Source organism: Pleuronectes platessa, chromosome 6 (assembly GCF_947347685.1).
Source record: "Pleuronectes platessa chromosome 6, fPlePla1.1, whole genome shotgun sequence".
Taxonomy (NCBI): Eukaryota; Metazoa; Chordata; class Actinopteri; order Pleuronectiformes; family Pleuronectidae; genus Pleuronectes; species Pleuronectes platessa.
The window spans coordinates 4,058,022-4,080,973 of record NC_070631.1 but is presented as its reverse complement, the minus strand read 5'-3'; the positions used below and the strand labels follow the sequence as shown (position 1 = coordinate 4,080,973).

Sequence of the window (22,952 nt, the reverse complement as noted above, 5' to 3'; positions counted from 1 at the left end):
CTGTGCCGTCTGCACATGTTCGCTCTGTGCGCACAAAGCTGCTCCGTGAACCCCCCAACCCCCCCCCCCCCCCCCCCCCCCCCCCCCCACACACACCTCCAGAGGTCCAGCTCATCAAAAGAGAGGCGTGGAAAAACATTTGTTCGTAGTTAGAATCTGTTCTCCGGGTTCAGATGCGTGCTACAGTGTCTTCTGGCTCGTGGCACTAGCATTCTAACGTTCTCGATAGTTGTGTTAGCGTGCGCTGGTTGTCGATCACCCTCAGGTTCTGGATGTGGTGTCGGATGTTGCTGGGACTCCGCAGAGGGAGGGCGTGGTCCGAGTCTGGATCAGAGGAAATAAATAGAGATAAATACACAGTGTATAAAGACGGACGATATTAAAGCTCCCACAAGTGAAGCCAAATCATCTCAAATCGCCTCCTGGTGGCCGACTGCAGTATAAGTCATAAACCATGCCTACTCCATGATTGCAGATTTTTCTTTTAATCAATTTAGGTCGTTCTTATCACACTGATGTATGTTCAATTGCTTTTGCCAGTAAATTTGGTGAACACAGTATCAGTTGTGGTAGTGGCAGCTTACATGTGGATATGCGAGTAGCAGGTCCTTCCAGAAACATCCGATCTGCAAGACCCCTCTGTGGCGACGAAGGCACTAAGGACGAGAAACTGACATTAACCTGATATCTACACATGCTTAACTCATTTTATGACTTTTGGTTCTGCTCGTTGTATGACCAGCTCTCACCATACGGCTGGCTTCTGCATCCGCGCACTACTTTCACCGTCTTGGCGATCATTCGCTGTGGCGGCGGGAGGAAAAGGAACCATGTCACATTAATCTCATACTGAAGACGAGTGAGAATCATTGAGCTGCAAAAACTCTCCACAAACATTCCTCCGTCTTACCATCTTCTCAAAATTGACCAGTTTGTCTACATAGTTGGAGTTTCCCTCGTGGATGAAAGTCATGTCTGCACAAAGACAGAAGCAGAAAACGACACAGTTACCTGATAGAAAACTTATTTGACATGATATCCACATGTAGCAGCTGTACCAGGTACGGTTTCCAGTTACCTTTGAGCAGCAGAGGCATGAAGGGGATGTACGGAGGCCCCAGTTTGGCCACAGTCAGTCTGTAGGCCCTGTGGTTACGTGAAGGATCCTGATTAACACACGTTAGAATATGAGATTAACTGGAGATATCGCAAAACTGTGGATGTTAAGAGGCAGGAAACTGTAGCTGATAGAAGATGATGAAACTTACCATCAACCTCTCGTAGGCACAGTAAATTCTTTTCATTTTACTGGAAATTCTCTGTGTCACACAAGAAAAAGGATAAAATGAGTAAGAGATCCAAAGACTGATTGATATTATTGATAGATCTTTCATCATCGTCCAAAGACTTTATATAAAGATGGACGACACGATGGCTCAACTGAAAGTGAAGCCAAACCATCAGGATCCCGCTCCCCCTGGTGGTTGGCTGCATTATAGATCATGAACCCAGCCTCCTCCATATTAGAGGATGGGACATGGATCAAACTAAAGTCAAATTTTGTTGGCGTTATTGTTGTGGTAGTTTCACTGGGAGTTGTGGTCGTGGTAGTTGGAGTGGTTGTTGTGGTAGTGGGAATGGTTGTGGTAGTTGGAGTTGTTGTGGTTATGGGGCTTGTATTTTCACTTTAATGTGGAAATACAAGAGCTGACCTAAAGTGATTAGTCGTGAAGAAGATGTGCAGCATTGTGAGTCTGTTCTTTGTACAAAGATGGACGACACGATGGCTCAACTGAAAGTGAAGCCAAACCATCAGGATCCCCCTCCCCCTGGTGGTTGGCTGCATTATAGATCATGAACCCAGCCTCCTCCATATTAGTGGATGGGACATGGATCAAACTAAAGTCAAATTTTATTACAAGTGCCAGATTGCAGCCCGTGTATTTCGCCTGAATGTTTTAGCTTCACGTTTGTACAATGTGGAGACGCTTCATCCATCATTTTTTAGAGTCTACGTCGTCATCATGCCTGCAGCTTTCGGGGGCCTCTCACCTCCCAGGTCTTGTAAAGCCTCTGCACGGCACTGTTGCTCAAGCCAAACATCACAGCAAAGAATGAATTGAGATTCTTCTGCTCCTTCAAGCTGAAAGACAAAGACGACACATGACGACACCGAAAAGATGTTGAGATATCTCAGTTCAGTCTAAAGTCGTGGACCTGATTTCTCCTCAGAACAATGGCGGAGGGTTTTTCTTACACTGCAGCGATCTTGATGAACTTCTTCAGCAGCACGGCTCGTTTCACCAGCTCCTCACAGAGGCAGAGCTCCGTCACCACCCAGTACTGCACCTCGTTGAAGCGACGCACAAACCTCTCCAGGTTCGCTGTGGTGGCACCGGGGAACTTATGGCGGCCGAATATGTAGTAAACAAGCTCCACCTGGAGAGAAAGAAAACAACGACTCACAAACCACTGAAATAAAAATGCTGACTCTGCGAAGGAGACATGTTGGAATCAAAGCGAGGCCGGTCTTTACTTTACAAACGTGACTGAACTCAGAAAACATGTGAAACATTCAGGAAGTGTTGCATCAAAGTTTCCAGATGATCTGACGTCAGATTAAAAGTGGTGTGACTCAGGTAAGTTTTCATCAAAGAGAAGAACCCTGCTGAGGGAATTTTAATGTGGAGATAATTTCCACTTTGTTCTGCAGTGATTCGTTTTTATGCTGTGGTTTGCAAAGTGTGTGGTCATATTTGCGGAGTTACCTCATGCATGGCATTGAACAGCTCCCAGTCGTAGTTTGTGAGCTCATTGGCGATGTCTTTGGAGCCCATCTGTTCCAGGACGTCGGCCGTCCCTCGCTCTGGACCCTGCTGCTCCCTCAGGGGCGTCTGAGAGACAGAGAGAGAGACAATGAGCAGAGAGAAGATGCTGCTGTGGTTCTGCTTTCAACTGGAGGCAGCGACTCCTCACCAGTTGTTCCACTTGGCTGCTTGTACAGATGAAGAGTTTCTCATTGAGTCCCAGGGCGGTGTAGACTGCAGTGGCCTCCAGCTTCAACTGAGCTCTTTCTGTGTGCATTGATTAAAACAAAATGATATTCAGCATCAGAACCAACAAAGTACAGGAGCAGGCTAGAAACCTTATTTATCTTTTGACGATATGATGTGTCATGAATAAGTGAGTCCCACCTCCCGAGGAGTTCATCTTGACCAGGACGTGATCTCCGCCTGGTTTGACAACGGCTGACATCACATCCTGCACTGACGTGTTCACCGGGAGCATCAGAGTCAGAGCTTTGTTGTCGGGGCTGCAGATCTCATACAACACTGCACAGACAGGTCCAGGGTATTTTGATGTGATGCCTGATGACTCAGTGCTTTGACTGATTTATATTTTATTTCTGTGTGGCCGTGCTCACCTTTATCCTGGGCTCTGATTGGCTGTAACCTCCCCACGGGATCCTCACAGTTTGAAAACCAGTCAAAGGGCTGGGTCTGTCGACAGCATCACAGTGAGTCAGCGAGTGAGACACATGGAACTGAAGCAACTTCATTTTATCACTAAAACCCTATTATCAGATATTAATAATGTTCTTTTTCATGCAAACACAAACACTCTGTGAAGATGCTCACCCTGCTCAGCGACTGATATCCATTCTCCAACCTGCAGAGGATACAAAACACTGTTATATAATACACTGCAGTATTTATGACTTGATAACTGGAGGATTCTGTAGAAATAGAAACACATTTATAATTAATAATAACTATATAATGTTAGAATTTACCCTTTTGTTCTCCTCCTTTCCCTAAATTCTTTTAGCAGGCTGGACAGACGGTAATCACTGGCCACCTCCTTCTTCAACTTCTGTATCGGCACAAACATGCAAATAAAAAAAAAAGCAGGAACATGATTATGGATGAATTAAATCAATGTATTAATATTCCAATATCCACAAATTCACCTCCAGAAAGTCCAGAGCGATTGGGTCTTCTTTGAGCAGAAGGCCATACAGCACCACCCACTGGCCGACCAGCTTCACGACCTTCTGCTTGGTGTGGAGGACATACGCACTTTTCTCCTGGTCTGAACCCTCAGAGAGCTCGGCCCGGTAGGTGCAGTGAAGTCAAGGAGCGTAACAACACAAAGAGTCTGAGAGATGACCTCAGTCTATCAGTCCATGAGAGGAAATCTACTTATTTATTCATCGTATCCACAAATCTCAATTTGCCTCCCAGGGCTTCAACGTGAGGAGAAACTCCAGAAACCTTCCCTGAGGTTAAAATGATGACTTGTATAACACAGAGATATAACAATGTTTAGCAAAAATAAATAGTTTACTGGCTATTGGATGATTTGTTTGTTTGTGCTGTGGATGTTATCATCAGAATCACCAGCAGCTGAGTCAGTTCACAGCATAACATCATTACTGTTATCTAGACCATGACAGGATATTGGTGCTGCAGCGAAGGACACAGTTGGCTGGAGGGCATGAAAACTTTGTGGGTGAGCAGGAAGTCACTCACACAGGGATCTGCAAACGACAACAACAACAACAACAACAGAGTTTAACTTTGAGTCTGGTTATCCTGAATCACTGATTTACACTAGTCATAATAGAGAAAGATCCTCGCAGGCTCCTACCTATGGCGTCATTCCCATTAGAATCCAACTTGACTGTTTCCAGTAGATGTTCCAGGATCTTCTCAGGTGTCCCTGACATGACTGTGTATCTGCACAGAGCAAAATAGAGAGAAGAAGAAGAAGTGATTTTCTTTCATAATATTACTGCCTGATAGGTTCTGATAAGATTTGTTAATGTTAAATAATGAAGCTCACTAGTTAACGTGGGCCGCGGCTCAACCACACGCGTTTCCCTTCATCCTTTCACTCCTTCTCATCCCTCCCTCTGCTCATCCCTACCCTCATCCCTTCATCCTCCTTCCCTCAAACTCTCATCCCTTCATCCTCCTCCGTCCTCCTTCCCTACCCCATCCCACCATCCTCTTTTCCTCAACCCTACAGTATCCCTTCATCCTTCTTTCCTCATCCCTACTCATCATCCCTCCCTTATCCCTACCAACATCCCATCCTCCTTCCTTCATCCCTACCCACATTCCTACCTCCCCCCCTTCCTTCACCAATACATCCTCCCAGACCAGCCTAATAGACACATCTTCACCTCAACACCCGTATCGACGTCCATTCATTTTTCTTCAACATCCAATATATCGATTTCCATTCAAACCTTTAAGTTAAAAAAATTGCTGTGTCATGGACCTTGTTAGACTATATGTACCTAGAGAAACGGGTGCTTTGGGCTAAACGTTTACACAATCTTCTTTAATATTTTCACATTTTATATGAGTAGATAACCGAGGGCTTTCACAGCCTTAGTTAAATAAACAAATTAATAAAATATCAAATATCCTGTATTATTGGTTCTGTGTCTAGACGCTGAATGATTAAAAAAGCATAAAACGTCCTTTGACATCACGGCTGCAGAGTTCGTCGAGCAGACGTGTTGTTGTTACTTCACTCTGAGTGTGGGCAGCTGAGTGGACTGAGGAGTTCTGCCCCGTCACACACACACCAAGCCATTTCTGTTCATGCTCGTGAACGACACGTGAGGCCTCCATGTCTAATTGCTCCAGACCAAAATGTGACATTGGCTTGGATAGTAAATCTTCCGGTTGTTTGGTGGAGGGGAGAGAAACGTGGAGAGGGAAACAAGTGAGGGCAGGGTAAGCGTGACCTGAGGGAGAGGTCGGCATCAAGTTAATTCACTTCTGTGTTTGCTGAAACACTTCAGGAGTGATAACGAGTCATTCAGCCAGGCAGGGTTGAAGTCCATTTCTTTTCTGGCTGTCAGATAACAGTCCATTAAAAAAATGATTTAACCACAACGCACAAAAAGAGAAATCCCTCAAAACCCATAGGCAGTGCTTGTGTTGTTGGTGTGACACAGAATCTGCTCACACCCATGTGAAGTATCTTAATGATTGTAAACCTGCTTGTGAAGTGGTAATTATCCATCAGAGGTGTGTGTGTGTGTGTGTGTGTGTTTGTGTGTGTGTCACAGTTTCTCACTTGTTTCCAGTTGCTCCCTGCTCGGCGGAGGCGGAGCTCTTCTCCAGCACCAGCACGGATTTCCCATGCTCCTCCAGTCGCACTGTGTTGGCCTCCACATCCTGAAAAGGGCAACAAACACAGATCACGACCCCCGACAAATACAGAATTGATTTGCAAATCTCCAGGAGTGATAAAACCAGGCTCACCTTGAGGATGCGTATGAAGTCCTGTTTATCCACGCGGAGGAAATGGCAGTTGTCTTCTCTCAGGATGATGGTGGCAGCGCGAGGGGCGTCGTTCAGAAGCGCCAGCTGCCCGAAGTCCTCCCCCTCATGAAGTGTAGTTACCAGTCCCTGTGAACACACGGTTCTGTCAGCTTCACATTAATCAGTTCACGAGGGATGATTCTCAGCCTCACTGTGTGGATTTCATTTGATCGGGTTGTTACCTTCCCGTGTGTGATCACGTTCACCGAGCCTTTCCAGATGATGTACCACGACGTGCCTTTGTCCCCCTGACTGAACACTGCATCACCAGAAACACAGTCAGCGGGCAACAGGGGTAATAATAAGGTCACGGAGGTCACGTTTACAATGCAAATGTCTACTTTATTATGTTTGAATAATTTGATATTCAGGATAACTGTTGCTACAAATCTGGAAATCTGAGAAGACTCCAAAGTTTGATATGTGGACTAATAAATTAGGACATTTTAATATTCATGGGTGGATGTAACTCAGAGAGGTGTGTAGTGTTGTGTTGTGAAGAAGATGTTTCACTCACAGACTGTTCCGGCCTTGGCATGTGATTCAAAAACCAGCACGGCTGCCAGCTCCTTACGCACCTACAGGCCCAACACAGCAAGAAATGAGACTCAGCTGAATTCATTACTCTGGTTCCCATTAGATTACACTCTGGTTGTTCTTGGTATAATTATTTGTCTGATTCTCGGATATGAATCCGCTGCTATTATCGCTAATGAAAGAAAAACGTGAGAAACATCATGGGGCAGCTGCTTTAGAGCATTTTTCTTCATTTAGCTTTGAATGTCAAAGGTTCAATCTGTTTTTGGAAGAGGGAACAAACTTAAAAACTTCTCATGAACAAAGTTTAATAATAGAAAAGTAATGTTTGACTGATGTATCATGAGGTGACAGATTGTGGAGCAGTGAGAGTGACTCACTGAGGCTGAGAGGTGAGCGGCAGCCTTGACGTGGAGCAGCTCCTCGAAGATCACCTCCAGGTCCTCAGCACTCCTGTGACTGGGGCTAGACACACGGGGGGGGGGGGGGGGCGGAATTCAACCAGAGTCAATTGAAAAACCTTATTGAAAGATGCAACCTACATAAACAAGAATGCATTCTACTAACTCCTGCTCTCCTGGTTCCTTTAGTCAATTTATGACGCAGGAAGCAACGTACGTGGCAAATGTGAAAAGAAGACCTACTGTATACGATGGGTTTTCATGATCATATGTAGATGTTCAGCGCACTGACCATTTGCGTAGAATCATGGTGAGCAGGGCGTCCGGGCCGAGCTGAGACAGCAGCGACAGACCTTCCTGCAGCTCGTCCTCCGACTCCCTCTCGTCTGTTGTGGGGCTCAGGCCGAACTCGGAGTCTTGGAACCGGTAGAACTGAGTGTCCTTGTCGTGGAAGTTCAACTCGTGTTTCACTGGATTGAGGCAAAACACACAAGAGGAAAAAACACTGAGTTAAATCTAGAACCTGACCTAGTTATCGGTTGGCCGTCAAAAATCGATTTCATTATTTTCCTTTGGTTGTTTTTGAAATGGTGTCATTGTGGGTTTTTCCAAAGCAGATTGTGGTTTGATAATAATCTTGTTATTATTTGTGCATGGACAAATAACAAGACATGTTTACAAAACAGAAAAGAAGTTTACATTTGACCTTAAATATGTTTTCTAAATACAAGCTCAATATATTTGTGTTGTCTTTTTATTTATAATTATTTATAGTAAAATTGTATATATCAAGACTCAACTACATACATTTTTCACAATGGTTTAATAACAACATCTTAGAAATCATTGTAAAATTTACTTTGAATATGTATGTCAGCCAAAACATCAGTATCGGAAACGTTTTACTCCCTAATACTACCATCAGCTGACAAACATTGACCTCAGCATCAACTTCACAAAACTTCAGAATGACAAGATAAATGGAAATAAGTTGCAAATCTATTCTGAGTGATGCTCTTCACTTAATGAGGAGACATGTCCGTCCTGATTGCAGTCGTCTCCTCCAGGAAGACACTGACTCGTCCTCAGAGACAAACTGTTGAGTGAACACTCGACTGAGACGGAACAGACACTATAATCAGAATATATTGATTATAATTGTGGAATTGTTTCCATTGCTGTTCATTCCGAGGCGTGAACTTAACTAACACTTGACAAATATTATGTTGATGTATTCTTAAATTCAGCTAAATGACAGCAGCTGTCTGGTGAAAAATGGATTTGTGCAATTTCATTTTAATATTTTTGGGCCTTAAAGCGAGTGTTGGTAATCCTGGAGAAGCTTAAAGAAAAGAAACTGATACATCCGACCCCCTCACATCAGAACACACACTCTGACAACTGCTAGGAGTCAACCTTTTCATAACTCACTCACTAATTTCTATCTATCATCTCTTCTTTGTGCGTCTCCCCGATTGAAGATCACGTGCAGTGAGAGGATGGGCAGGGTGCGTCAGACATGCAGGTCGGTTAGTGACAGACAGGTATGTCCCTCAGATAGCAAACAGATGTGGGCCACTTCAGGCAGCGATCAGGAAACTCTGGTCTTCTTGTGGCCCGCACAAAACGGATGTGAGCCGTAAGCTGCCCACTTGTAAAACAGCAAATGTGGCCCAAATGGGTAATGGTAAATGGTTTTGTATTTATATAGTGCTTTTCTAGTCTTGATGACCACTCAAAGCGCTTTACAGTACAGTGTTACATTCACCCATTCACACACACATTCATAAAGTGCATCTATTCGCAGCACTTTGATATTCTATGGGGGGCCATTCAGGGTTCAGCATCTTGCCCAAGGACACTTCGGCATGCAGATGGGTCAGACTGGGGATCGAACTACCGACCTTCCGGTTGGAGGACGACCACTCTAGCCCTCAGCCACAGCCGCCCAACTCTTGGCAAACATGCCAGGTGCTCTTGGTAAAGTGTAATCTGGATGGCGGTAAATGTTGAACATGGCCCAAATAGAAGTGACAGAACAGAAGTGGACCAGGGATGTGGGATGCAGCTTTTCCTTTCTCCAGACAACTTAATTCATTGATGCTGTGGGAACCTGAAGAAGATTTATCCAGATAAGGTCTGAGATTAATCTGAATGGTGAGAAGGTGGAGATATGCAGTTAAGGACCAGAGGGTCAGAATTGAACCAACGACTGCTGCGGGGGGAATCAAACCTCCGTACACGAGGCACCGGCTCAACCAAGTGGACTGTTGCACCTTCAATCAAGCGTCAGTTCTCACCATGAACGAGAATTCCCTCCTCCACCAGGACCTGCCACATCCCAACGGCCTGACTTCTCCACTGGAGGCACTCATTTTGTTTCATCAGCCAATCGACGAGTTCTCTACCGGAGCAACATTGTCTGGGAGAGAAATTTATCAATTTGAATCAATTTGCATGTGATTCACAGACTCGTGACACTTTTAACACGAGTTAAATCTCAGCAGCAGCAGCTCAGGTACCTGTAGGTTTTGAGGTGATACTTTCTATCTCGGATCAGACCAGCGTTCCTCTCCATCATGACGCTGAACAGAGACCTGGCTGCTTTCACGACCCGATCTGAAAGAAACTGGATGAACATGAAACTAGTGTTACTGAGCAGTTCAACAATCACCTTGTTTTTATCACTTTCCTGTTTTAGTTTTGAACGTTTCATGTTGAGTTCCCTCAGAAGTGATGATGAGAAAAGTGCGAGAGGCCTGTTTACATACAGATGGATATGAAACACACAAACTCTCCTGTTCACAGCCAGCGCATGGAAATCATGAACGTCAACAGCGTGAGTGGAGATTTCTGTGGGTGTCAGAGTGTAACGTGGTATGTGTGTGTGCGTGTGTGTGTCTGTGGGGGGGGGGGGGGGGGGGGGGGGGGTTGCAGGGAGGTGTAAAAATGTCTACGCTAAACTCTCCCACACCTCGTGGAAGTTCCCAGGCTCTGCAAACTCCCTCTCTGCCACAAACTTTCACTTTGTGACCACCCTCAACGGATTCTCTTTGAACGCCCCCCACATTCACACACACTCTCTCTCTCCCTCTCTCTCAAACACACACACACACACACATACAGTCAGGTCTGCTCAGGTCAGGTGTAAAAACAAAAGAGTGCAGCAAGGGGTGCAAACCCTGTCAGCCAGCGATGCAGAAGCGGAGCTTACGTAACAAGAATTTGCTTTGTTCCTATTTCGGGCCCATTTCATGCTTTCGTGCTTTCTGCTTCGGTTTCAAAAACAAAATCGGCCCCAAAGTACCGTCCGACAACATTTAGCTTCTTAATGATTCACAAAAAAATGTATCATTAATATTTCCCTCCTCCCTGTTACCCCCCGCCCCCCCCCCCTCCCTTCCTTCTCCTGCACACGGTCTTGTGATTCCACGAGTGACTCAGACTGTTGCCTGTTTGTTCTTGGGATTTCCCTCCAGGGCCCTGCTGTTTGTCCAGGGTGGTGGTCTGGGAGTTCACACAGAACCCAACGCACACCGTTTTTTCCCTCTGTTCTGTTTTGATGAGCAGAAGTTGGGACAACGTGATGGAGCCGGACTCAGAAACCAAACCTGCGTCGTGGAGCTCCTCTGGTCTCCTGCAGCCCAATCAGGTTATAAAACCCCCTTGAGTGACCGGTGACTGACGCAGGGACCCCACAGCTTCATAACACCACAGCCCTGGAGGCCCTGACACACGCTCGTTAGATCCAAGTTCACGCAGGTCTGCTAATTACACTGTACAACTGTGACAGATGACTGTGGGCAGCACTGTGCGCCACACACTCCAACCTATCAGCCGGTTCCCAGACCTGACATCCACAAAGTAAATGTGACCCTAAGTGACTGCTGTGCCCCGCTGGAGTTATGTTGTCTAGGGGTCACAAGTATTCCCAGGGGCCTGTCTCTTCCCCCCCCCCCCCCCCGAGACTCCCATTGCCCCATTCTCAGGCATGTCAACTCCAAAACTTGTTTTTCTTGATGAGGCAATTTTCCATGACCTAACCCGTTTCTTAGAAAAGCAATATCAAAAGCCATATTTCACTGAAGGGCTTGGCTTTCACAGGGAAAACCTGACAACGAAGTAAACATGCACAAAACTGAACTTGTTTCTACCGAGTTTTTAGCGCCATAGAGGAGAATCAGTTTACAGCAAGTTTCGAATCCCTGTTAACCTTATTGGCATGTTCTCCATGTCTGTGTAGGTTTCATCCAGGTAGTCCGGCTGTTTAGGAATCATGCAGATTTGCATAATCGTAAACTCTAAATTGATGGTAGGTGTCAATAGGTGTGTGGCCGGCCCTCGCCCCATTTTCTCAGCTAGGATTGCCCCCCCCCCCTCGGACCCTCAAAAGCATTTACCTGTACCGATAATGGGTGGAAGGATATTTAAAAAAGTAAAGACATTTTTACAGAGCTAAAGGCAGAACGCTGCATGGTAGAGGGGGTCAGGTCAATCTCAGACTCTAAAGGAGAAACCGATATACTGTAGATAGTAGATCAGAGCTAACGGTGGTGAAACCTGTAGTTTATTGTCTTTATGTAGGTTAGCTAATCATGTACAGGGACTATAACCCACTGGTGATTGCTCCCTTTGAGTCAAATTACAGCTCAAACAGTCAATGACATTAAACCCTCAGCGTCCAGGTGTGGAGCGATGTGTGTAATGTTTTACTGTTGATGTAACTTTAAAGTGAAGTGTCTATATTACATAAACTGAGTTAAGACTACTGTTTAAAAGTTTATCATCAACTGGGTCCCGTTTATATTCTCTTTACACAGCCTGTACAGTTTGTTCAAACAGCTCAGCAGATGCTGGATGTCACACAGCTATGACATAATCCTTCTGTTGGAGAAACTATATTCATGACAATAATTCTCCATATGAATGTGCAGAGTTTTCTATAACTTAACTGAGGTCCCTCGCTGATAACCCCCCCTGAAGTGATAGGTTCAGTTTCATGTGTTTGTCTTGTTCAGTGGAAAGATGATGAGCATTAACCAGCGTGTGGGCGACACAGTTTCTCTGTGGTGACCCTGTGGGTTCATCTACAAGAACATGCAGCTGCAGATGAAAACAGTGTGAGGTGACAAGGACCTTAATGCAACTCTGTCACCGGCAGATACCTGAGACAAACAACCAATCACGCTTATGGATATTTGTGAAATTTACAGTTACAGTAACTCAACCATGCTTGTCTAACCTGCATGTAACCCAGGCTGACATGAGGAGAACCTACAAACTCCACACAGAAAGACCAAGCAGGGGTTAGAACCAGGATCCTTCTGGCTATGTGGCGAGTGCTTCACTGTGTGCAAGAAGAAACTAGATCTTTTGCTTCAGCTGTCCACTTTCTCTTTTTCCTCCTCTAAATCTCTAGACTGAGGCAGACATCCATCCTCCTCAGTCTAGTGATTTATTTTGTACACTGTCGCCATGAGTGCCTGCTGATTGTGGGAACTGTCTGATTCCTCCATCTCCCTTTAAAGTGCCTTGAGAAGTATGTTGTGATTTGTCACTATACAAATAAAACAGCTTATTAAAAACAATCAGTCCTGCCCGGTGCTATGATCACGTGCGATGCTCATTACAGGGACTTCTAAGATCTGGAGCCGACTCGTGCTGAGCAACCAAACAAAGCAACACCTGCCTCCTGCAGACTCTAGTACTCAATCCAATCTATTTCCTCCCTCCGGCAGAAAACAAAAATCTCAGGCATTGATTCTGTGGCGGCTGAAAGATACTCTCTCTAATTCCTCTGACTGAGGGGGAGGGCACCAAATCCAAACATGTCAAACCCTATTATAGGTGCTTTAAAGGTTCTCTCCTTTGTGTGGTGAGGTTCTGAGATACAGAAGTGTGAGGGGCCGGGGGCTGGGGCTAGGGCCGGGACCAGGGCCAGTGGAGGTAGGGTTCAGGAGGGCAGGAGATGGTCAGTTGACAGTGAACGCCTAAGAGCCCTTTAGACTCCTTGTGACTGTGTGCCCCGGGAGGAATGTGTTTTTTAAGACTCGCTTGAGTAGCAATGCAGGATATTATAGCAACAAAAGAACAAGTTCAGCAGTTTGAGGGGATGCAAGCCCTGCAACCATAAATGATAGCAAAGGTCAAAGCAGCTCTGAGGCACCAGAGGAAAAACAAAGGTTAATCAAGGACAAAGCCAACCAATGTTACTAAAGGGGCGGATAGAGAAGTTGAGGAGCCTGCTTATGAACCTGATTATGACATGATCACTAATAGTAACATACTGGAACCTCTATTACTTAATAATTACAAGGTATTAACGGAGCAGCTTAATTAGACCAAATTAACACTTTCAACCAGGGTGAAATGTTTCTGTCACTGCTGATCAGAGAGGAACCCACGTCTACTGCAGAGTTGTTTGACCTGGGAGTAGATATCGATAGCTTTTATTGGTATTGCATAAAGAAGCCAGATGTTAGCAGATGTTTGGACCAGTGATAAAGAGCCAGGAGCGAGAACAGTCCCCATTCACTAGATCTGAATTTCTATTTGGATCTTCACCAAATTGCACATAAACAATATCAATCTTCTTAACATGCCAGTTAAAAGAAAATCTAATCTTTAATTCTGATAATCTCATATTTTCCTAAATGTTGCAGGAGATGATGTTTTGTTTTGAGAGTGAATGAAACACTGTTCGTCCTCTGACACTGTGTCTCCTCTGTCCAGCAGGAGTTTAAAACACCAGTGAGAACATTGGATTACAGTTCACTGTTGGGAGGTGATGCACCAACACACACAGACACACACACACACACACACACACACACACACACACACACACACACAAAGTAACACACACACACACCTGTTTCATCGAGTCCTTTGAGTCCAGGGCCTCTGGCAGTGGAGTCTGGGAGAAACAGAGAGAGAGAGACGTTATCACAGCGGGGCCGTTTCTTCATATCTAAAACGCTCTGAAATAAAGCAGATAACTTGCTCTGCTCCACATTCCACAGGAACAAGCCGGACTGGTCCCTGATGATAATCTCACTGCAGTTTGCACCAAATAAAAACACACACAACACAAGCTGGACTGTGCAGATACGAAGAATAATCATTTTCTTTTCACTGGGATGAGGGTCAACACAAATACATTATCTAGACCCTGTGCTGTGTTACCATTGTGTCCGCTGGAGTGTGGGCGGGTGTTGAGAGTGTGTGTAAAGAAGTGGGAGGGCAGAGCACACAGACATCAGCACAGGGACACACACTGAGCCTGTTAACACACGTTCCATTAAGTGAAAAGGTTGCCATTAACCACAGACTGTGCTTTTCTTATGAAGAAGCCTTTTGAAAATCCTCGACTCAATGCACTTCCACGGATACATCACTTTAATCACATGTTATTTTCTGGAGACTCCCTTGCGTGAGACCAGCACGAACTTAAAAACCTGCTGGCAAGTACAAATATTCAACATTCCCATGTCTGCACTTCGGCCCAAGTCGTACTTCCTCTTTTGTTGCCTGGTTTTTATGTTTTTATGATCCCCACTGTGTACTTTTACTCCCAAGTCAATAACTAGGAGTGAATATAATGCACAGATGTATGCAGACCTTTTCCAATGCAATGTATTATCTGTATGAAACATCTCTCTCCTGATCTGGTTGCTTACATTGCAAGAGCAGGAGAAATGTGTTTCTTCCCTTATGCTGCATCCACAGCTTACACAGGAAACATTCACATACACAAAGTTATTGTGAATCTCTGCTTCACACCAGCAGATACAGTCGTCTGTGTTGAGCTGGAATCTGTGATCAATTCTTCATATCACTGACACACTTCTGTGAGTGCAGCCCCTCTGCAGAAAGCGTGTGTGTTTGAAGCGTGTGCATCACATGATCAATGCCTGGAATGAATGGAACATCTCCAACACTTTGAAGTTTCTCATAAGAAAACTCATTAACTCCCACTGTACGTCTGTTACAGTGGGCGAGCAGCCTGAAGAAACAACAAACTAAAGCTTTTCACTGATTATTTTGAAGGACTTTCCACTTTTCAAGCCTCGGTTATGATGCATCGCAAAGATTTATCAGTTTCGATCGAACCACAAATGGCGTCCGCGGCCCCTGAGCAAGACAAAGAATGTGGAAAGGCCGGTGTCCTACAGATACACAATTAGGAACCTGTGTGCATGCGAGCTCCCGCTTCGTGTCCTCGTCTCATCGCTGCTATGCAGAAGCACGATGGACAGGAAGCACGCTGCCCGGGCTTCTACTAATGATGAGCTCAGCTCCGTCCCTGATAGAAGTATCCACCAGGCCAGAAAAGGAATTAGCTGATGCCTCAGAGCCTGTTTAATTAGGCTCATCATTGATGTCACACAACAATGAACAGAGAGACTGGATAATACTTTATTGGGGGGGGGGAATACTGAACTCTCCGACTCCCAAACCTGAGCTGTAGTTTAAAGTTATTAAATGAATCTCGTTCATGAGGCAGATCTCACTGCTGTTTGTGTCAGTGCACAACAAACTATGTGGAAAAAAGATAATCACGTGTTTGTATAATGTCAAGTCAGTGCATTTATTCATTTTATTGTGGTGTCAACACGAACTTTACACTTTTGTGAAAAACCTTGTTAAACTGGCGAGGACGTCACGGTGGAAGTGCTCTTGTGTAATTTATGACACGTAAGATATCCTGAATAAACACAAACTCAGCAACTCTCAGTTAAAGCCGCTCGTGTGACATTTAGGAATAAACAGCTTGTTATATTAAATTGCTCCGGGTGTCAAACTGAAACGTCAGATCCAAAACACAATAAGTCTTTTACTGTGGATCAGTGTTTAGATTAATATTATTTTATATAAATATTGCTGCTCTTAACCCAGTAGAGTGTGCAATATACTTCCTGTTTATGTTATATTTATCTATTTATTAGTACGTGCAATTTATCCATTATGTGCAATATGTCTGCTTAGATCTTATATGTGCATTGATCCAATGTGTATTTGTCTTATTCAGTTGCATGTAATACTATTGTTTGTCGGTCCCCTATTTAGCTATTTATACTTTTATTTATTATTATTATAATTTTCTCATTTTAGATAATATAATAGATAATATCTACTTAGGAAACCATACCACTCCTTTGGTTCTATTGTGCATTTGTCTTAGTTGTGTAAGTTCTAATGAGGATAAAGTGAAACTTGGATCTTGATCATTGTGAGTATTTAGTATAAACCACATCAGTATCTGTATTGTTGTGTATTTGTAACAGGTTGAAGTTCAGGAAACAGTCAGAGGAGATTTACAGACATGTTGTGACCCACTGATGCTGAGAAGTCGAGTAGACTTAGCAGCTCGGAGCCTCAGAGCTGCTCGGTCTTCCTGTGACCTGCGCTCACAACCTCCCCTCTGAGCATTCCTCTGAAAACTGCTGCTGGAGGTGAACAATAAACAATACACTATTAATAACTGGACTTTAATAAAAACCTTTGTGTCCTCGTTACCTTCCTGCGTCCCCCCACACCCGAGTGGCTGAGACAATAGAGAAATAAACTTTGTTCCTGAAATATCTGCAGACTTCTGAAGTGTGCCACACACAGCGGAGGTGAGAGGAGGTGAGGTCAACCAAAAACCATCCTTTAAACACACTGCACCTCCTCTGTGTCAGCATCACTTTCTCCTCCTCATCTGCCACTCAGGCGGTTTTAAACTTTAAATTAGATTCCATTAGATCAGACTTTAATGTCAGAATCTCTTCTGAAGATGTGTCTTGCATCCTAACACGTCCACATGAAGACAAACATATAATTACACAAATCGGATAAAAAAAGATTTCTACAAACATTTAACACAAACACACAACGTTGGATCAAACAAGTGGCTTCAGTTAAATTCCTTTAACAGTCAGGACCGCACTAGAGCCTGATTAGAGCTCAAACTATTTGACAGAGGAACAAACAAGTTCTTCAGTCCGTTCAGCCCGTGGGACTGAGGATCTTCTGTTCGATTCCCAGGAGCTGATCTTCCTCCAATACAACACGAGAGGGGTCAGATGTAATATTACCGTCAACATGCTCATAGTGTGTTCAGCTTTAAAGCCCGTATCACACAATGACACAGTCTTTGAGCAGACACACAGCCGTTCAGTCAGTTTATCACCTGGTGATGAAATGTCCTCCCATGTTAGAAGGGGGTTGTCACTTTTCTATTTAACCTTTGTTTTAGATCATTCTACTTTTTGCCATGGATTTTTTTGTAAAGCACCTGTTTAGATAAGAATAAGAATACCAATAAAGTTATTGTTGGTATTCTTATTCTTATTTAAACACTCCCTAGACATATTGACAAATAGAGATTTGCACAAAACTTTAAATAATAAAATCCTAGTAATATTAAATTGTATGTCACTGCACCTGTCTGCAGACTAATACTAAGCTTTAAAATCCGATTAAGAGACACAAACTCATAGATTATATTAATATGCAACAAAAGAAAACAGTAAAACCAAGTGACTGCTACTAAAGCCAAAGTTTTGTATTATTTTAGTCTTTCAGTGCAGTAAGGAAAACACTTATATGTTGTCTAATTCAAGTATTTAAACTTTAATAGTCATTATTTTTGTGTTAAAGTCATTAGATGAATATGAAAAACAAGCTGTGGAATTCTGCTCTTTTACACTTTACTCTCTATGAGGATGATACAATCAATAATGGTCTTCATCACTACTCTCATCTCTTCTCCTCCTCCTCATCTACACCAACTCTCTCTCTCTGTGTGTTAATGCATCAGGTATTAAAACCAAAACACAGAAGCAGCGTTTACCCAGCTGATGCCTCGTATGGTCGCCATCTCCCCGGAGGAGCGGTCCGGGAACACTTGGTAGTTGTGGCTCCGAAATAGATGCATCTTGTCTCGGATCACAACAAACAACTTCCCCGGTCAGAAGACCCGGCGCCTCCGGACATAATTCACACCACCGCCGCCGCCGCCGCCACCACCACCACCAGCTCCTTAAAGTCAGGCGACGAGGCTGCACCGCAACTGCCTCAGCTCAGCGCTCCGCATGTTGTCCACCGGACCCACACAGGGCTCCGTGTAGTTCCTGAAGTGTTGTTGCTCAGTGCGGACGGACTGTGTGACAGTGTGCAGCCACCACCGCCCCCCCACCCCCTCGCAGCACAGACGCACAGGGCTGGTAAGTGTGCGGCTGTGCGCTCTGGGTGCGCTCTGGGTGCGCTCCTTGGCTCCACACGGACCGACGCCCCCCTCTGGCATCCACCACCGTGTAATCAACGGGCCTTTAATGAAGCCTGACACCGATGCACTTTGTGTGTATTTGGGCAGGTGCAGTTTTTTACATTGTAAAGCGTGTAATGTATTAACTGTTGATATTAGCCAGAGTCTCCATAGCTGGGTTTAATATGGTAAACTCAATACAGGAGGCTGGCATGATATTAAACTACCTGTTTTCTTTTAAAACTCACACTAAACCGTCTCGCATGTGTGTGTGTGTGTGTGTGTGTGTGTGAAGGGTATTTAAGGCGGCATAATGTTACATGCAGGTACAGTATGGTCACAACACACGAGCGGCAGAACACTACACAAACACACACTTATCAGGTCGTCCAGCTGTCTGGCTCAACCGGGTCTGTAGAGGTGGAGATAAACTGCCTCAAGGGCACGAGGCGGTGGAGGTCGGAGAACAAGCGTCTGATCATCAGTTGTTTTTTCTCCACTTTCCGTTTGAACACACACCTCTACATGTGTGACACTGTGACATATACCAATGAGCCGCATTATGGATCCACAAGAAACCTGATGGTGTATTTTGTTGGTAGTAGGTCTGTCACTGCTGTTGCATCATCTTTAATGTTTTTCACTAACTTGATTTCTTTTAGTAGGAAAGGAACAGAGTGGTGACTTACTCCCCCCTTCTTGGATGTAGAGTTTCTCGGTGAAGAACAGATGGATTTGACCAGTTTCTCCATTGAGAACATGGCTTGAACTGCATCTGTGTGGCAAACAAACAGGAGGACAATTAGTTTCTCTAAGAGCAAAGAAACACCAGTTTGTCACTAATGAGTCAAAGCAAAGCTGATAGATGTGAATCTGCAGATTGGGAAAACGCCTGAATTTAAATAGATTTCCCATGAACATTAAAACTGGATCGTGGTCAATCTGTGTCTCGCAGGCTGGACGTGTTATAAGACTTGTTTAAATACCAGCTATTGTTCCTGTGCAGCTCTGCCCTTCCTGTACCCACTTCAGTGCTGGAGTCAGTTTGCTTTCAGCCTTACACAAGACATGTATCTTGCTTTCCGAGCTCTGGTTGGGTTCTTCCTCCAGCTGAGACAATGCAGGGGGGTGATGGAACGATAGAACTGCCTGGAGCTCCTCTACGTTCCTGCTGTTATAGACCTGACTGATTCTATCTTGGTGAGTTCTCAGTGTGTGGAGGGAACTCAATTTCAATTTCACTTTGAATCACAAGTCTCATTAATCTCAAGTGCATAACGAGCCTCGTTGTACTCTGAAGCTACTGTGAAGCAGAAGAAGGGTAAAAAAAAAAAAAGCAGTGACTCCTTACCCAGTTTGTTCCTGCGTGGAGTCATGAGGACGTCCCAGTCCCAGCTGTCCCAAAAAGCCAAAGTCAAAAGTAAGCAAGCAATCAAAGCAAACAGGGGAAAACAAAAATCACTATTTTAAGTGCTGCCGATTAGCTTCCTGCGCTCTGACTCGAGTTGTGTGACTCTCTGTTTCCTCCAGATGCCTCACAGGAACTGTGCGATTTCAAATTAAGAATGTGCACGATGAAAGAATCCACTTTTGCTTCTCGAAACCTCCTCGGGGGGGAAGTGAAGACGATGGTTTTGCTGATAAGAAAGAGCACAGTCCTTTGATAGATTCTGACACAGCGAGCACATTCACATGAGCAGGGGGCTTGTTTCAAGGTGTTTAAGGAAGTCGTGGTTTCAAATGTAAAAGTCTTTAGCCCCTCAAAAGTAACAGATGAATCTACACTGGGCGGTAATTGCTCTGTGGCCCTGGGATTTACATCAAAGCTTATTAATGCTGGTAACTTGTTGGATGACCTTGTTACCAGCCGTGTGTGTGTGTGTGTGTGTGTGTGTGTGTGTGTGTGTGTGTGTGTGTGTGTGTGTGTGTGTGTCATAAGCCACCTTTAGGGACAATCTTCAGTCTTTAATACCAGTTAATTGGGGTTTGCTCATCCAACTGGGGACAAAAGCTATGTCCAAGTGGGAAAAAGGGGTTGATTTTGAGGTCAGTGTTAACATCAGGGCAAGGACCTTAAGGAAATTAATGTAACCTGTGTTAAATCGCTCATGTCTCGGGCTGGACGGTCTCTTTATGTCTCTGGTCCACACTTATTGAAGTTGAGCATCATTGTATCTTAGTCTCAGTGATAAAATCAGTCACATATCAATGAGTTCTGAGCTTGAACAGGTAAGAACATCCACCTGTGAACGAGCACTATGGCTGTAAAGTTGCCACTAAGCTCCATCACACAGAGGAAATGACTTCTATTCTTCCCCAGGTCACTTTCCTCTGGATGTGAGGTCCTCACTTCCCATCATGCTTGTCTGCTATTCTGAGAATATATGCTGCCCTCTACTGAGAACTCCGGTGCACTGCACCCCTCATCCAGGGAAGAGGATATTCATGTGAGCCTCATTCACATTTTATCATAAATCCTGATAATGTTATTAGACCAAAACTTCCCATAATAACTGATCCACTTTTTCTATAGAGGTCTTTAAACAAAGGAGATTTGTTCTATTATGTGAGTGAAATAATAATGTTGTTTGTGTCTCAATGTGTGTCCCCGTCTCGCTTGTGTCCCCATCTCGCTCCCTCTGTCTTTCTGTTTATTTACGTGCTTGCTTCTTTTAAGACCCCCGGGGAATGGGAGTGGGATTTCCTGCGACACATCTACGCCCATGGAACGGGTACTTTGCCAACTGCTTTTGTTGTGCCTGCCTGCTGGGCACACACACACACACACACACACACACACACACACACACACACTGACACACACACACACACACATGCTGACAGGCACACACACCTTTTCCTTCCTCTCTTCTGGCCTGTTAGCAGTGACATGGAGAGACGTGTTTATCTGTTTGACCCCCTGGTCAAATGAGGACTCGAGCAGAAAGTGAAGCAGCATCGCCCTCACACATCCTGCAACATCGTTATAAATACTAACACAACAACAAAACACTAAAATCGGATGAAAATAAACTGCTAATAAACCCTCTCATAAAACATATAAGTGTAATTGGTCATACAAGACAACAACTGCACGGCCTACCATATAACAATAAACATGAAGATGTACAAAATGTGCAAAGCATCATAATAAACCAGCCTGTTGCATTAGTTTGAGAGGAACTCACCTCTTCAGTCCGACAGCGTCCACACTGTTTGTTTTTTTCCAGTCTTTGCTCCCTTCATACGAGTGAGGATGATTTCTCTGTCAGCTTCGGTGAGTTATGGGGGGTGGTCAGAGCTTCCTGTATCTTTCCCATTGGTCACAAGGAGAGCGCTCCAGGGCCCGGGCTGAGCACAGCAGTGAGACACAGTGTGCGTGTGTATTTGTGCCTGTGCATGTGTGTGTGTGTGTGTGTACGGAGATAGGATCAAAAACAACAGCACAGTATTTAGTGCTCTGAGATTTGCTTTGACTTCACAGCAGTAAATAAGTAGTGTGGTTTTCATCAGTGACCTCGGTGACTGACCACTGACACAGTCTGAAGCGCTGCCTGGAAGCAGAGTTTTCCACGCTCTGCATTATGTGTGTCATTGTCGTTTCATAATGAATCTGTAAAACATTGCCTCCAGTTAATAATAGCATTTTTCTTTAATATTTCCTGCTGGGAAAAACTATATTCTTGCCTGATTTCATCTACCTAGGGTCTAATTTAGATGTGATATATTATTTGGAGCGATTTGTCTGTCTTTTGTTTTCTTTCTTTCTTCCTGACTGAGTCTTGTGTTCGAGGAAAATGCTTTGATGGCTATTTATGACCTCACGAGTGATCAATCTACATCCACTTTTTAACTTCATGCTAAGTTAACTCCTGCACTGACCCCGAACATACAGTCGGTCATCAAAAGTGACCTCCTGCAGCAAAGGGTCTGACCCACAGAGGCCTGATGAAGAGACAGGAGACACCGTGACATCCTGAGCACAGAGGAGCTGTTCTCCAACATGCTACGATCAACACGTCTGCAAAGGGCCGTGGAAAATGCACAAATGCACCGAGGAGGACTAGTTCCGTTTAGAAGGCAGATGATAATAAATCCCATGAGCAGTTATCCTGGGAAAAGATCATGTCCATACGTGTGTGGCGTTAAACCCGTCCCACCCCAGTATGTTTTACACATATCTTTGTCAACTTCTTTATGTCACTGAAAGGTAAAAGGGAAAAGGTTTTAAAAGATGTACTCATCCATAGTGAAGCCTTTTAACTGTTTAGTATATTGCCTCCTTTTTGTTGTCTTTTGTTGTTTTTTCTTTCAATCCCTTAGCTCTGCAGTTTTTTTTATTTAATGTTCCACCTCATTGATATATTTTATTCTATTATAACATCTTTTTATCTCTACCATTGTCGAATAAATTTAGTT

The 22,952-nt window shown here is 44.3% G+C and overlaps 1 protein-coding gene and 1 long non-coding RNA gene across 5 annotated transcripts; one reads left to right on the top strand and one right to left on the bottom strand.

Moving 5' to 3' along the window:
* Positions 1-68: 68 nt before the first annotated feature.
* On the bottom strand, positions 69-21,834 carry rapgef3 (Rap guanine nucleotide exchange factor (GEF) 3). Of its 3 annotated transcripts, none has more exons than XM_053424516.1 (29): positions 21,722-21,834; positions 19,885-19,928; positions 19,223-19,308; positions 14,154-14,198; positions 9,805-9,911; positions 9,583-9,704; positions 7,575-7,752; positions 7,262-7,346; positions 6,862-6,922; positions 6,527-6,603; positions 6,285-6,431; positions 6,097-6,197; positions 4,651-4,739; positions 4,462-4,540; positions 3,971-4,121; positions 3,794-3,873; positions 3,639-3,669; positions 3,425-3,500; positions 3,195-3,332; positions 2,977-3,074; positions 2,769-2,894; positions 2,258-2,439; positions 2,053-2,143; positions 1,269-1,319; positions 1,079-1,166; positions 911-975; positions 750-804; positions 585-656; positions 69-324 (listed from the first exon to the last, which is right to left on the bottom strand). In XM_053424516.1, exons 2-29 carry the CDS (start codon positions 19,907-19,909, stop codon positions 206-208), a joined length of 2,625 nt encoding a protein of 874 aa, XP_053280491.1. In that variant the 5' UTR covers positions 19,910-19,928; positions 21,722-21,834; the 3' UTR covers positions 69-205. The 3 variants fall into 3 exon arrangements, with proteins under 3 accessions (XP_053280491.1, XP_053280492.1, XP_053280493.1); XM_053424517.1 differs by having other exon boundaries at positions 3,794-3,870; XM_053424518.1 differs by lacking the exons at positions 19,223-19,308; positions 19,885-19,928; positions 21,722-21,834 and adding an exon at positions 18,120-18,450.
* LOC128442198 (uncharacterized) lies at positions 18,895-22,810 on the top strand. 2 transcript variants are annotated; one of them, XR_008338812.1, is made up of 4 exons: positions 18,895-19,118; positions 19,199-19,733; positions 20,854-20,980; positions 21,211-22,810. It is a non-coding gene; the product is annotated as an uncharacterized LOC128442198 (long non-coding RNA). The 2 variants fall into 2 exon arrangements; XR_008338811.1 differs by having other exon boundaries at positions 18,895-19,733.
* The last annotated feature ends 142 nt before the right edge of the window (positions 22,811-22,952 follow it).